Here is a 13,081-nt window from a genome sequence, read left to right on the forward strand (position 1 = left end):
CGAACCAAACCGATAGATACTTACACATTTACCAAACCGATATATATATATATATATATATATATATATATGTATATGTATATATATATATATATATATTTGCTGATTCCAAGTCCAATACAAATTCAATAATTGGAAACAAAAGGGTAGCCCATTTAAGTTTAAGGTAAAATAAAAATAAAAAATTTGCTAAAGGTAAAATAAAAAATTTCCCCTTATCCAGTTTTACGGTTCCCTCTTTTACATGCCATCTGAATTACTACTAATAAACTAGCATTTTATCCGTAACAAATTAAAGGGAAGAAAATGGCAATTGGAATATAAAAAGATTTAGTAGATGACTTTGTCTTTCTAGTTATCATTTTCCGTTTTAACTTCTGTGCTTTCTTCTCAATGCTTCATAAACACAATGAGTCTAGATAACAAAAATTTCGGAGGGCTGCGTTATATCAAAAGGCTATATGTAGGGAGGTAACTAGAATCATGAAAAGTAGATGTTATGTTTCTGCAAATCCTATACCCACAGCCATAGGCCTATACCTAAACAAAGTTAATGAATTAATTAAGAAGATTCTTAGATTTGAATGGATCACGGTCAAAGCCGTATTTAGTTACCATTTAGTTCAAAGGTTCTTTGTATTAATACATTCTTAAAATCCGACAAAACCGCAAAAACCGAACCAAACCAAAAATACCGAAACCGATAGAATTTATACTATAATGGTTTGGTTTGAATATTAAAAAAAAACAACTTAATTGGTTTGGTTTGGTTTTAACCAAAAACCGAGTCAAACCGAACCATGAACACCCTTAATCCTAACTGAATAGTGTGATGTATATAGCAAATCACATTACCTTTTACTCACAGATGCACCACTGAATGCCAATAAGAACATGCACTTCAGCCTGTATACGATAAAAACCGGATCAATTTGTGACCGATAAGATCGGAGCAAAAGACAGGTTCAAATGGGCACGAATGCGTTCGATCTTGCTCCACACCGGGGTGTTGTACCGGACACAGCAGATCCGAGCCAAAATAAGCGTGTCCATTAGTCCGGATAATCTGAGCCCGAATGTGCGTGTCCGTTGGTCCGGATAATCGGTTGTGAGGCTGCCACGCGTCATAAAACCGTTCCGCCATTTGCTCTGACAACCGTACGGATCAGCCTTATCCTTTTTAGGGTTTATTAAGAAAGACTTTTTGGTAGTGTACTAAGGGCCCATTAGGAATACCTATAAATAGAGGGCAACCCCCCCTCCCCTCCCCTTTTTAGGTTAGCTTTTTCCTCATATCACAACATTGTAACCATCTGAAATATTAAAGTTCTCTTCAAGCAGTTTGGTCCGAATTTGTGTGTTCATCCAAAACCGAGCTAATCTTACATATTGTTTGGCACTTTCAATCTATCTCATTATCATTATTTGGCACATATCATCCGCTTATTATATACTATATATACACATATATATAAATATAATCATATACATATTCATTTAGATTTCATATTTACCAAAAGATTAAGTTCATCCGCATATCCTATTTACCACTTACAAATTTAATTGTTACTCGTAATTCGGGGTAAACACAGCCAAGTTGTTTCTACCACATCCCAACTGAATAGTGTATGCTGTAACTTGTAACTATAGTCACCTCTGTAACAACTTAAATCCCTATTTTTGAGCATTTGTAATCACAAACATATTTTGAAACTTTGTATAAGTCAACAATACCATTTGAAACTTGTTGGCATGGTTTGGATTGAAACTCGAGGGTCTCAGGTGAGTTTAGGCACCACCGTGCCAGATTTGATATTGTAAATTTTTTGCTGGTGCAACCTTCAGCGCGATCGCGATGTAGCGAACCTTTGAGTATTGCATCGCACACAAGGTATCGCGATCACGTAGAATATAATGGGTGCTTAGACTTTAGTCAAATGTTCAACACGATGATGGTGATGGGAGTGCGATCTCCAAGGGTAAAACTTCATCAGGACCATGATCGCGCAGAGTCGTCGCGATTGCCACTGAATAAACGTTTACCAAAAATCTGTGCTAGAGAAACCTGACTTTGTCCTAACTTGTTGAATTGCCAAAAATATAGGCTGCTGTAGTTTAAAAACATTAACTTACAAATTATGGAACATATTGGTTTGCTGGATGTGATACTTGAAGCACGAAGCTCAAAATCACTCTCAATGTTCTACTTCTAATTGATGGAGTTAAACTTCTACTAAACTAAAAATAAAATACTATATAACGTTTTGTAGCAACCTAAATTGCATTGATCGCTTAAATTTTTAAAATTTTTTATTCATGTGCCCGCTACACAACACTAGCCTAAATCACGCTCGATATAGTCAATGCGGCCTCCTTTTGTGAATCATAGAACAAGCATCATATTGTCACAGCAGAAGATTGATTAGCACAGTTTGATTTTTATCAGGATTGAAATTAAAATGTCAATAGCAAAAAATTTCAGACAATGGTAGTGAAAATAATTGACGACTGACAGATAGTTGAATGTGCTGGAAGTTTTATCATGCACTGGAAGTTTGTACAAAGTAACTAAATCAACAACTGTAATTCTAACTATATTTATATAACTGGAATATAGGCATAATACATAAACAAGCACTCAAACTTGGTCTCGCAAGTATGCCCTTCAACTTTGGGTGTGCACAAGTAGACACCTCAACTTGTATTAAAGTTGAACATGGAAACACAAATGTTGATGTGGCATGACATGGCACATAAATTTTGAAGGTGCCTAGATGATCATTTTGTAAGTTGGAGTGTTCAATTGACAAAGTAGAGACACGTTGAGGTGCCTACTTGTGCACATCCAAAATTGGAGGATATACTTGCCAGCTGAGGCTAATTTTGAGGGCCTGTTTATGTATTATGCCTAGAATATATAGTTGAATGTGCTATTACTTTCTATTATATATTCTTTCTTGTTCTGATATACCTGTGGATGTCCAGGATCAGGCTTATCAAAGAAGGCCATATCTTCTTCAGTCAATGACTCAAACGGTCCATCTAATGGTGGAAGTTCAGTTAACTCAGGATGTAGAGGCCATGGGAATTCTTCTTCAGCCAATGACTCTTTAATGACTACATTCTCGTCTTTTGATTGGATATCCTGAGAAATTTTACCCAAACTAACCTTCCTCATAATGCTGCACACAACAAAGTCTTCGTGTTGGATTTCTCCACGTTGTCTTAACACCTTCACTATGGTTTCGTTAAGATAGTATTCTTTCATAATCCAGTACACGCCACTACTTTCTTCATCAAAACGAAAAGTTTTCTTGGACCCAATCACTGATCCGTCCTTATCCAAAACTGCTTTACTCGTGTCCCGTCCCTTCCATGAGCCACCCCCAACAATTGTCCTGTTGAAATTTTTACTATGCACGGATTTTTTCTTCAACCGAGTAAAGAAATAGTTTACATGATCGCTACTTGTCTTCCCTTCACTACATAATAAGTCGTCGAACAATTCACATGGCTTTTTGTTACCATACAAGTCTATATATCGAATATCATCGCATCCAATAGGCTTTCCACAAACGAATTTCAGTAAATAGTTTATGAGATGTTCATCATCATAGGTCTGAGAACTCTTTCTTCTTTTGCTTTTCATCATTGATCGTTATTCTTCTTTCTTTTGTTGAAACGAAAAGAACTTAGGAATAATGTGAATTTCAACTTTAGGTACAGAAGAAGAACGAGAGAGAGGATGTAGAAATAGTCTAGAGCAAGAAAATACCTTGCAATATATATAGAGGAAACAAAGAGATCAAGAAAGCTTAAAAGTATTTCCTAATTCGCATAGGAAACGATTTCGGAGTTGTAAAAACAAATTTGGAAAACTTAAAAGTATTTCCTAGTTCGGATAGGAAACCATTCAGAGCTGGAAAAACAAATTAGGAAAATTCTCCTCCTCTAGTTTTTTTAATTCCAAAGTTTTAATTCTTAACATATTTCTTCCGTAATTAATGTTTTAAGAATAAAACTGAGTCTCCGAATTATGAAAAAACCAATGGTCTGTCTTATTTCTCCAAATCTTCCAAAACAAAGTCCATACTCTAATTAATTCGATTTTCTAAAAGCAATCATAGATGAACAATGGTTACATTTCCCTTTAGCAGTGTCTTCTTTTTATAATGCAAATAATAAAGTTTTTTTTTAACTAATAAGTTTCGTAAACGTATTATGCAGTCATCACCAATATGGTTCCTAATTAGTTCTAGGATTTTCAGTTTTTATTTTTATGTTTCCATAAGTGAACTTTTTTTTTTTTTGAAAAAAAATAAAAAATGAAAGACATAAAATTTCTTCTTCAGTTATCTCACAGCCTGTCCTTCGGAACATCCAATAAAAAAAATACCTACTAGCCTGTTACAGAATTTCAGAAATTACCCAAAAAATTTCGATGTTTTTGTTTTTTTTCCTAGAATACTCGTTCTTATATTTCTGAGTATATTTTAAAATACAATGACAGGTTATAAGATAAATGAACAAGAAAATTTATGTTTGAACTTTTATGTCATTTTAAAATATTATAAGGCTAAAAGACCAAAAGCGAACGGAAAAAAGAAACGAGGCTATCTATTTCCTATACATAGAAATATTGTATATCGCGTTGAAAATGCTATTAATTTGTCTAGGAGCAATTTCAAGATTACTGTTATTAATGCATGTTTATATTCACTACTGCATATTTTCTTATGAATTTCATTGACATGTTATTTCAGTTACTACTAATGCCAAAACCTAGAGAGACTGGACATATTATGCATTATCAAATAGAGGGGCATAAGCATTATCAAATAGAGGGGTCAACAATTAGAGATAAAAGAATGAAAATTGGCCCTATTTATTAATCTAACTGATAAAAAAAGGGTTTTATTCATTAATATAATTGACGTTAAATGAAGTTTTTCAATTAATCTAGTGACAATTAGAAACAACAGGAGAAAGAGAATCCCTCTTGAAGTTTCATTTGAAACCTAAAGCTAATAAAAAAGTTTCCAATGACATGACGAAACCAAGCACCATAGATAACAAGAAACATAGATAAAACTATGTAATAGATTATTTGATAAACCAACGAGGATTGTGGTGGGATAGATAGGATCCCTTCGCCCTTAGCTAGAGGTCTCGGCTTTGAGTCCTGAGTATGGGAAAATCCTGTTAGAGAGCGCTTCCCCCTTAAATGGGCTTTACGCGGCGTGAATCCAGATTAGCCGGGGCCCTAATGCGGGTATCGGATACCGGCTGAGGAAAAAAAAAAAAAAAGATCATGCGATAAAGATAGTAAATGCTAAAACAATTGAAATAATTCTGTATGAAGGCCTTCACAATTATTTGGCCCTGAAACTCTAGTGCCTTCATACCTTTACTCATGAACTGGAAGTTTGCATTTAAAGGAAAAAATTGTAATTTTAACTAGAACCACTAGAATACTAGAATGTACAATATCAATCATTTCTTGGCCTCTTTCTTGGATAATCAGGATCAGGGTTATCAAAGAAGGCCAACTCTTCTTCAGTCAAGGACTCAAACGGTCCATCAAATGGTGGCAGCCTAGTTTCTGGAGTACGAAACGGCCACCCGCCATATCTCGGTGCTTCATTTTCACGACTACCATAGGGTGAACCTTCAACCAATGGAACTTGATCAGAGGAAGGAAGATCACACGCATCACGGTGATGGTTGAGCGTTGGTGGATTGACACTAATCTCATCATTGTTTAACGCCGTATATATCTGCAAGTCATCAGAAGTATAAGCTCTGATACACAACCTCCTATTGCACTCTTTCAATTGTATAAGCTAGCTAAAAGCCCATTACTAGTCTTATTAAGTGCGGACATCAATTGTCGCAACATCATTACGTACCTAAATTCCCAACTCTTACAAATAAGTGTGTCCTATTACTTAAACCATACCTGCATGTCGTCAGAAGTAGTACCATCTCTGCTGTTGTCCAGTCTGTACTCACGCATTGGCCACTCACTCCTCTTCCTATCCTTCCCCTCAATGTAATTTAGTGTCTTTCGATTTCCGATCAGCTTACCATCATTCTCCGAGCTCTTACATGCTGCCGCTTGGCAGGGATGGTTCAACTCTGCCAAAATGAAACTAGCTTTTTTCACTATACCAAAGCAAGGCAACAACACTAAAAAGATTGGGAAATGGAAAATTCTCTATAAGAGACAACACTGAGCTTCTCGATCTACCACATCCAAATGTGGGCAAACAATACCAGATAATTATAGAAATAAAAACATGAAAAAGAGATGAAAAATCATTGTCAGCTCTTACCTCAGGGAGGTAAGGTAAACTTTGGGATTCTAATTACAGCGAATAGAATAACAGAACCTAAAATTGATTTAGGAACTAAGACAACCATCAATATGCATTTTCTTTGTCGCTACATCATGCATTGCAAGAACAAAGATTCTCTGAATTCGGAGAAAAGGTGGTCTTTCCAAATGTTTACACTTTAAAGTGAAGCAATCTAATAACTGAAGTTGCTCAGATTTGTACCAAGACTTCATCAGGCCCTTTCACTTAAAGCAGAGCATGTTCGATACCACGAATTCACAAATTAAATTGGAGAAAAACACCTTTTCACATAATAAACATTCAGGATAAAAAGAAATTGATCTCCTCTGCGATTTACACAGAGAGACGGTGATAGCAGCTGATATGCATCAACGGAAGAGGGAGATACATCACCGACAAGAGAGAGAGAGAGAGAGAGACGGTAGCATGAAACTAGGGATTTAAATGAGAATTGTTGCCTTTACTTTCCTACTTGTTTTTGCATTTTCCTTTTCTGTTTTGATTTTTCGGACAGCTTTTGTTTTGGATTTTTAAATCAATAAAATGCCCTTCTAGGGCTAAATTAAATTTATAAAAAAATAGAAGTCGACTTCATGAACCACCTTCCTGTTTAGGGATGAATTCAATGTCCATACAATTCTTGTTCACATCGGCAGTGCTCTCCTGTTTCCCCTTTTCTTCCATTTTTGCACCCTAGTCACATAAATAAGATCAATAGCAAGATGAATGGCTTCTCAATTTGTAATATTCAACAATACAAAAAAAAAAAAAAAAAAAAAAAACGATAGGAAAAAGTAAGTGGCAAAAAGAAGTGAACGAACCAACTTCTGAGTTGTCGTGGAGGATCACCTCTTCTAAGAACCTTAGAGGTCAACTTTCATAGATATCCTGAGGAAAAAGATGGTAATTATATTTGAATTATTTGAATTTGAAGTTGAAGGGAGAGATCCTTCAAAAATTGGAAAGAAATCTAAAACAACAAATTTTTTAATTTTTTTTCCCCAAACCGGTCGGCTGAGAATTGATTTCCTCAATGGTGATTATGCCGAGATAATGAGTTAGCAAATCACCCCAGACCCCTCCTGTGGGAATACACTAGGTATGTTGTTTTTGTAGCAACCACAAAGATTCAACGAAAGAAGATTCACAGCAAATCAGACACAACGGAACAGCAATGCAGTCAAATCACTCAGATACAATGAAAGATAAGCAAAAAGAACAAGAAAGAAGGCTTACCCAGAAGCTTCACAGCAGATGAACAGCGAAAAGCACATCGGAGTCCATTTCAGCAGAACCGCACTTCAAAGAGACTCACCAGCAACAAAACAGCGATGGTTCGAGCTGCTATGGTCCAAGACTTGCATAGAAAAGCGGTACAAACCGTTGATTTACATCCACAGATATGGAGCTTGAATCACCGACAGGAGAGAGCTATGGACGGGCAGCTGAAGTTAGCGATTTAAAATGAGAAATGTTGCTTTTTTACGTTCCTTTACTTGCTTTTTACTTTTTGGTCGAACATCTTTCCTTTTTTTGTTATTTGATGTTAATATATGAAATCCCCTTTTAGGCCAAATTTTTTTTTTTTTTTTTTTTTTTTTTTTAAAATGAAGTTGCTCAGATTTGTACCAAGCCTTATCAGGCACTTTAACCCAAAGCAGACGCATGATAGCGGAGCATGTTTGATACCATGAATCCACAAATTAAATGGGAAAAAAAAACACTTTTCACATGATAAACACTCAGGATAAAAAGAAATTGACCAGAAAACATTCCCCCCACCAACAAAACAGAGAGAGAGAGAGAGAGAGAGAGAGAGAGAGAGCACCATACAAGAAAGCTGCTGAGGATGGTACAAGAAGAAGTCGACTTCATGAACCACCATTTCCGGTTTAGGGATGACTTCAATTAGCTCATTTTTATAACGAGTAAGGTAAATTAACTTCAATTATTAGTGAAACAATTCTAGACGATGGACCATTTTCCCCTTCTAAAATAGGAATCGATCTCACCTATCTGATTTATCAGTATCTTCCGCATCAAATCAAAAGACACATCACGACCGCTTTGACTACGAATACGTGTCATGCTGCTTCCATGCAGTGGTGCCACCAATCTAAACAGTACTATTATAGTAGTAAATACAACGCCGCTTCGCCCATTCTCCCTATCTCAAACTCTGAAGGAATAAGGATAACCCTTTCTGTTTTTGTTTTTTCATACCATTAAGACATTCAGTTGAATAAGTTTGTCCATACAATTCTAGTTCACATCGGCAGTGCTATCTTGTTTCCCCTTTTCTTCCATTTTTGCACCCTAGTCATATAAATAAAATCAAAAGCGAAGATGAATGGCTTCTCAATTTGTGATCTTCATCATTACAAAAAAAGCGATAGGAAAAAGTAAGCGGAAAAATGAAGTAAATGAACCAACTTCTGAGTTGTCGTGGAGGCTCGACTCTTCTAAGATCTTTTTACCATTCTCCTTTCTTGAACCTTAGGGGTCAACTTCTATAGATATCCCGAGGAAAGATGGTAATTATATTAGAATTTGAAGGGAGATCCTTAAAAAATTGGAAAGAAATCTAAAACAACAAATTTTTTAATTTTTTTTTTTTTTCGAAACGGTTGACTGAGGATTGATTTCCTCAGTGGCGATTATGCCGAGATAAAGAGTCAGCAAATCACCCCAGACCCCACCTGTGGGAACACACTGGATATGTTGTTGTTGTAATGAATTAGCAAATCAACATGACTATTCCTAAAAGGCCTACTTATAACAAAATTGATTATTGAAATACGAAGCTTCAAATTCCATTTCACATGTCGGGAGTTTACAGCTCCTTCCCTAGTAACAACAGTTATCTTCCCTTCTTTTCCAATTTTGTACCCTTTCCAGCAAAACTTATATTTCTCAAAATGGGATGGACAGAAATTTAAGTACGTTTTGACTACTATTACCTTCCCTGGATTACATAAGGATATACAATATTTTCAAGCTTAATTTTTTTCTATATACTCCCCCCGTCCCAAAAAGATTGTCTTACTTTCCTTATTAGTTTGTCCCAAAAAGATTGGCACATTTCTATATTCAGAAACAAGTTAACTTTATGAGATGATTTACAGTCACACAAATATCTAAGGCTTGTTTTGGACCACACATTTCAAAAGCCTTCCTTTATTTCTTAAACTCCGTGCCAAGTCAAAGTAAGACAATTTTTTTAGGATGAAGGGAGTAATATTTTATGTAATACATAAAGAATCTATTTTTTCTTTTTTAACGGTGGTGTCCGAGACAGCTTGTGCGCACCTCGACTAATCCACCGGGAGAGTATCTAGACTTTGTGGTATGAATTCATTGAAATGAGGCACAAGAATTTATTGTACAAAACAAAGAAAAGACAGAAGTCAATTCCATTCATTACTCCAATACCTACTCATTACTCAGACGGAGACTAATTAGAGTTGTTGAAGTGTGTGACCATCTCATCTAAAAGCTTAAGCTGTTAGAGAGAGCACACTTATATTTACTTAAGTACATTCTCAACATGGCCCCTCACGTGCGGGCTTGATTCTTTTTCATGGGCCAAGCACGTGGTTTTTTTTTTTTTTTTTTGATAATGGGTGGCGGGTGAGCTTCGATCGCGGGACCTCTATCTACTCTGATACCATGTTGAAGTGTGTGACCATCTCATCTAAAAGCTTAAGTCGTTGGAGAGAGCACACTTTTATTTACTTAATTATATTCTCAACAAGAGTCGAAGAGCCACTAGCACTCGGTCCGCTGAAATATGATTTGCTAGTAAAGCAACATTTTAACAGAGAATCAAAATTCAAAATTCACCCTCGCTGACATCCACTCAGTAAGGCAATAACTTTTCCTTCGAAGCAGAACTTCATAAAAAGAGACTGTAAACTCAATGGACTTTTCCTCGTTCATCAATTCCAATTTTCTAAACACATAAATCCAAGCTCTAATTGAAGTGAGGACTGATTATGGATGACATTAGCAACTGATTTTTTACTGCACTTAAAGGTGTATTACCCAACAAGAGGAAATATCTGCTACGCTTCATTGATTCCAAAGCTTCAAAGGAAAGTTGAAGCGAAGTTGACCAGAATATCAAATGCCTCCAAGGCTCCTGATACCACAACGATGGTAACAATTATATGTTTTCAACCTACTTGAGACAATGCGAGATACAATGCTAGGAAGGACACTTATATGTTTTCTAAGCTGTTTCATCTAGAAGATCTCTGTATAATATTTGAGTTGATGATGATCAAAACAAGCCTATGAAGTCGAAGTTGGCAAAAGCTTCTTGAAGTTAAAATTGTACAGACATGAACTTGACTTGGAAAAAAGATTGTGAAAATTGAAGACTTGTGCGAACCTATATATCACTTGAAATGCACCTTCAAACCAGTATCCAATATCTCAGTTGAAATTCACAATGCAGAATTTAAGTATTTGCAAATACTCGTGGCCAAACTAGTATCTGTGAATACTAACATCAATATTTGCATATACTGGGAAAATATTCACGCCCAAATGGGCCATTAATAAGTCTTGACACCAGTTAAGTACTATACAATCGACCACTAAAGCAAATTGTTATTATTACTTAGATGATGAAGCAACATAGCACTTAAAAGAGAAGCAGAGAAATGATTTAAAAGCAGCTGCAATATTGAAGATATACTTTGCTAGTACCATGAGAAAGATCCACGATCCTCCATTGAATCTATTTACAAATTAGATCAAGGGGGTAGAAAAAATCTCTAACATCTTATCTGGTTGGTATTACTTAAAAGCTGTGATGGATAAATATTTCTACGTTTATGTGATGAACCTTTTTATGAAAGCAGAGTGTGTGCTTTGCTCTAAGTCTTTAACTAATAGCTGTACCAATTAAGTAATAGTCTTTTGTTTGTCCACAGGTATGATCAAATTTACTAAATTTCACCCGAAAAAAAAAAAAAAAAAAAAAAAACTAATGACTTAATATTCATCTTCTTAGTGTCACAGTTGTAATCTGGTAAGGCATATAGTAAAATTAAAATATCCAAATCCAACATAAAACCAAGTAACCAACCCTTGTTAAACAAAATCATTTTTCTCCCAAACTACACTAATTGTATTCTATAATTGAAGAAATAAAAAGCCACTCATGATAATATATGCAGAAGCCATAGAATAGTACCACCAGTTTAAAAAAAAATATATGCAGAAGCCATAAAAGAGAGTATGCATTAATATCATTTTCAACTCAAAAGAAAATTCAAACAAACAACTGTTAACACAAGAGAGAAGTAAAAGATGAGTAAAGATTGTAACTTATACCAGAAAAAAGTAGCCAAGAATTGTTTGAGTTGAAATTTGCAATTCCTCTGCATTTTCTCTTGTAGTAATCAACAATTTGCTATTTGGCACTGAAATAAAGAGCCCATCATTTTTGAATTGGGTTGTCATTATTTGATTAATTTTGATAGAAAAAGTTAGCTGATGAAAACTGGGATGATTCAGTGTTATAGAGTTTGGTCCTTTCAAACAGTTTTGTGGACAAGTTAAAAAATCTATTCTATTTATATAGAATAGTATAATGACAAGTGTCATCGTCACAAAAATCAAATTAAAATAAGCCCACCTTTGCAGATTTTTATCTTCAAACACTGGTTTTTGTTTACATGTACTCAGCTTTTTAATAATTGTTAGTTATTTTTGAATTTATATATTACTTTTTAAATATTCCAATTTGTTAATTTGATATTAATACGTAATAAAGATAAAAGTTATATTCTCCATCTTAGTTTATCAAAATAAAAATATAATTAAGATGATGATGATGATGATAATAATAATAATAATAATAATAATAATAATAATAATAATAATAATAATAATAATAATAATAATAATAATAATTAGAGTAACAATGAAATTGAATTGAAAATATGTTGTTCGATGTTGAATGCTCCGAAATTCCTGCAGTTTCTGTCTTCTGTATGGTTATCAAAAACTTCTAATTTTTTTTAATTTCAATAGAGCACGTTTAAGTTTTTATTTTTATTTTTAAAACAATAGAAGTTGTTTCCAGAAATATATAGCAAGTTGCTATTAGCAACAAAGAACATATCTTTTTTTCCTCCTACTTTGTAGCAACTAAAACACACTTTTTTTTTTCTCCTAATTAATATATTTTTAAAATTATAAATTTGTCTTTATCCAAACCGATATCCTAACCAATTTAGGTTTTTAACTTTGAATTAATTACAACTTTCTTTTATATAAATTGAAATTCTAGAAAAAAGGGTACTTAACCGTGCATAAAGTGTTCTGAAAACTTTTGAATTTTAATTAAAACTTCTGGAAAAAAACCGTAACCCATTTCGAGCATATGTTCCCGATTTTTAGTTGAAATCATATTTGTTTAACTGTTTACACCACGAATATTTTTCTTATGAATATCAAGACCGAAATGTATGTTTCAATTATTAATAATGCCAAAACCTAGAGAGACTGGAAACAATATGCATTATGTATCAAACAAGAATGAAAAAGGGTCTTACTTGTTAATCTAACTGATAAAAAATGGGTTTATTCATTAATCTAATTGATGTCAGATGTTTTGTTTTAGTTAATCCAACTAACAATTAGAAAACAACAGGAGAAGGAAAATCCCTAAGTTTCATTTGGAAAGGATGAGACTGGAGAGCCCTAAA

General features: G+C 34.4%; 2 protein-coding genes across 10 annotated transcripts in view; both read right to left on the reverse strand.

Annotated features, from left to right (window-relative positions):
* Window positions 1-497: 497 nt before the first annotated feature.
* On the reverse strand, window positions 498-3,652 carry LOC132061344 (NAC domain-containing protein 1-like). The gene is made up of 4 exons (XM_059454181.1): window positions 2,972-3,652; window positions 2,044-2,108; window positions 856-906; window positions 498-540 (listed from the first exon to the last, which is right to left on the reverse strand). Exons 1-4 carry the CDS (start codon window positions 3,650-3,652, stop codon window positions 498-500), a joined length of 840 nt encoding a protein of 279 aa, XP_059310164.1.
* A 1,645-nt stretch (window positions 3,653-5,297) lies between these two features.
* LOC132059743 (uncharacterized) overlaps window positions 5,298-13,081 on the reverse strand; it is a 71,882-nt gene continuing 64,098 nt past the window's right edge. Inside the window, exons 1-8 of one of the 9 annotated variants that reach the window (XM_059452490.1) lie at window positions 11,703-11,832; window positions 10,404-10,500; window positions 8,193-8,675; window positions 7,596-7,790; window positions 7,181-7,247; window positions 6,962-7,052; window positions 5,960-6,138; window positions 5,298-5,777 (exon numbers count right to left, since the gene is read on the reverse strand). In XM_059452490.1, the coding sequence (XP_059308473.1) occupies window positions 5,490-5,777; window positions 5,960-6,138; window positions 6,962-7,043 (549 nt within the window). In that variant the 5' untranslated portion in view covers window positions 7,044-7,052; window positions 7,181-7,247; window positions 7,596-7,790; ... (1 more) ...; window positions 10,404-10,500; window positions 11,703-11,832 and the 3' untranslated portion in view covers window positions 5,298-5,489. Of the gene's footprint in view, window positions 5,778-5,959; window positions 6,166-6,961; window positions 7,053-7,180; window positions 7,248-7,595; window positions 8,676-10,403; window positions 10,501-11,702; window positions 11,833-13,081 lie in introns of those variants that run through there. The other 8 variants (XM_059452489.1, XM_059452487.1, XM_059452491.1 and 5 more) reach the window with 8 other exon arrangements.

This window comes from Lycium ferocissimum, chromosome 6 (assembly GCF_029784015.1).
Source record: "Lycium ferocissimum isolate CSIRO_LF1 chromosome 6, AGI_CSIRO_Lferr_CH_V1, whole genome shotgun sequence".
Taxonomy (NCBI): domain Eukaryota; kingdom Viridiplantae; phylum Streptophyta; class Magnoliopsida; order Solanales; family Solanaceae; genus Lycium; species Lycium ferocissimum.

What these genes read in the sequence shown, in the direction of transcription:
- LOC132061344 (XM_059454181.1), bottom strand. Translation starts at nt 3,652, where the DNA reads ATGATGAAAAGCAAAAGAAGAAAGAGTTCTCAGACCTATGATGATGAA. An exon ending in TTCTCTAGCACAGATTTTTG is followed by an intron (nt 907 to 2,043) that starts GTAAACGTTTAT and finishes TATCGTATACAG; the next exon opens with GCTGAAGTGCATGTTCTTAT. An exon ending in GGTGCATCTGTGAGTAAAAG is followed by an intron (nt 541 to 855) that starts GTAATGTGATTT and finishes AACTTTGTTTAG; the next exon opens with GTATAGGCCTATGGCTGTGG.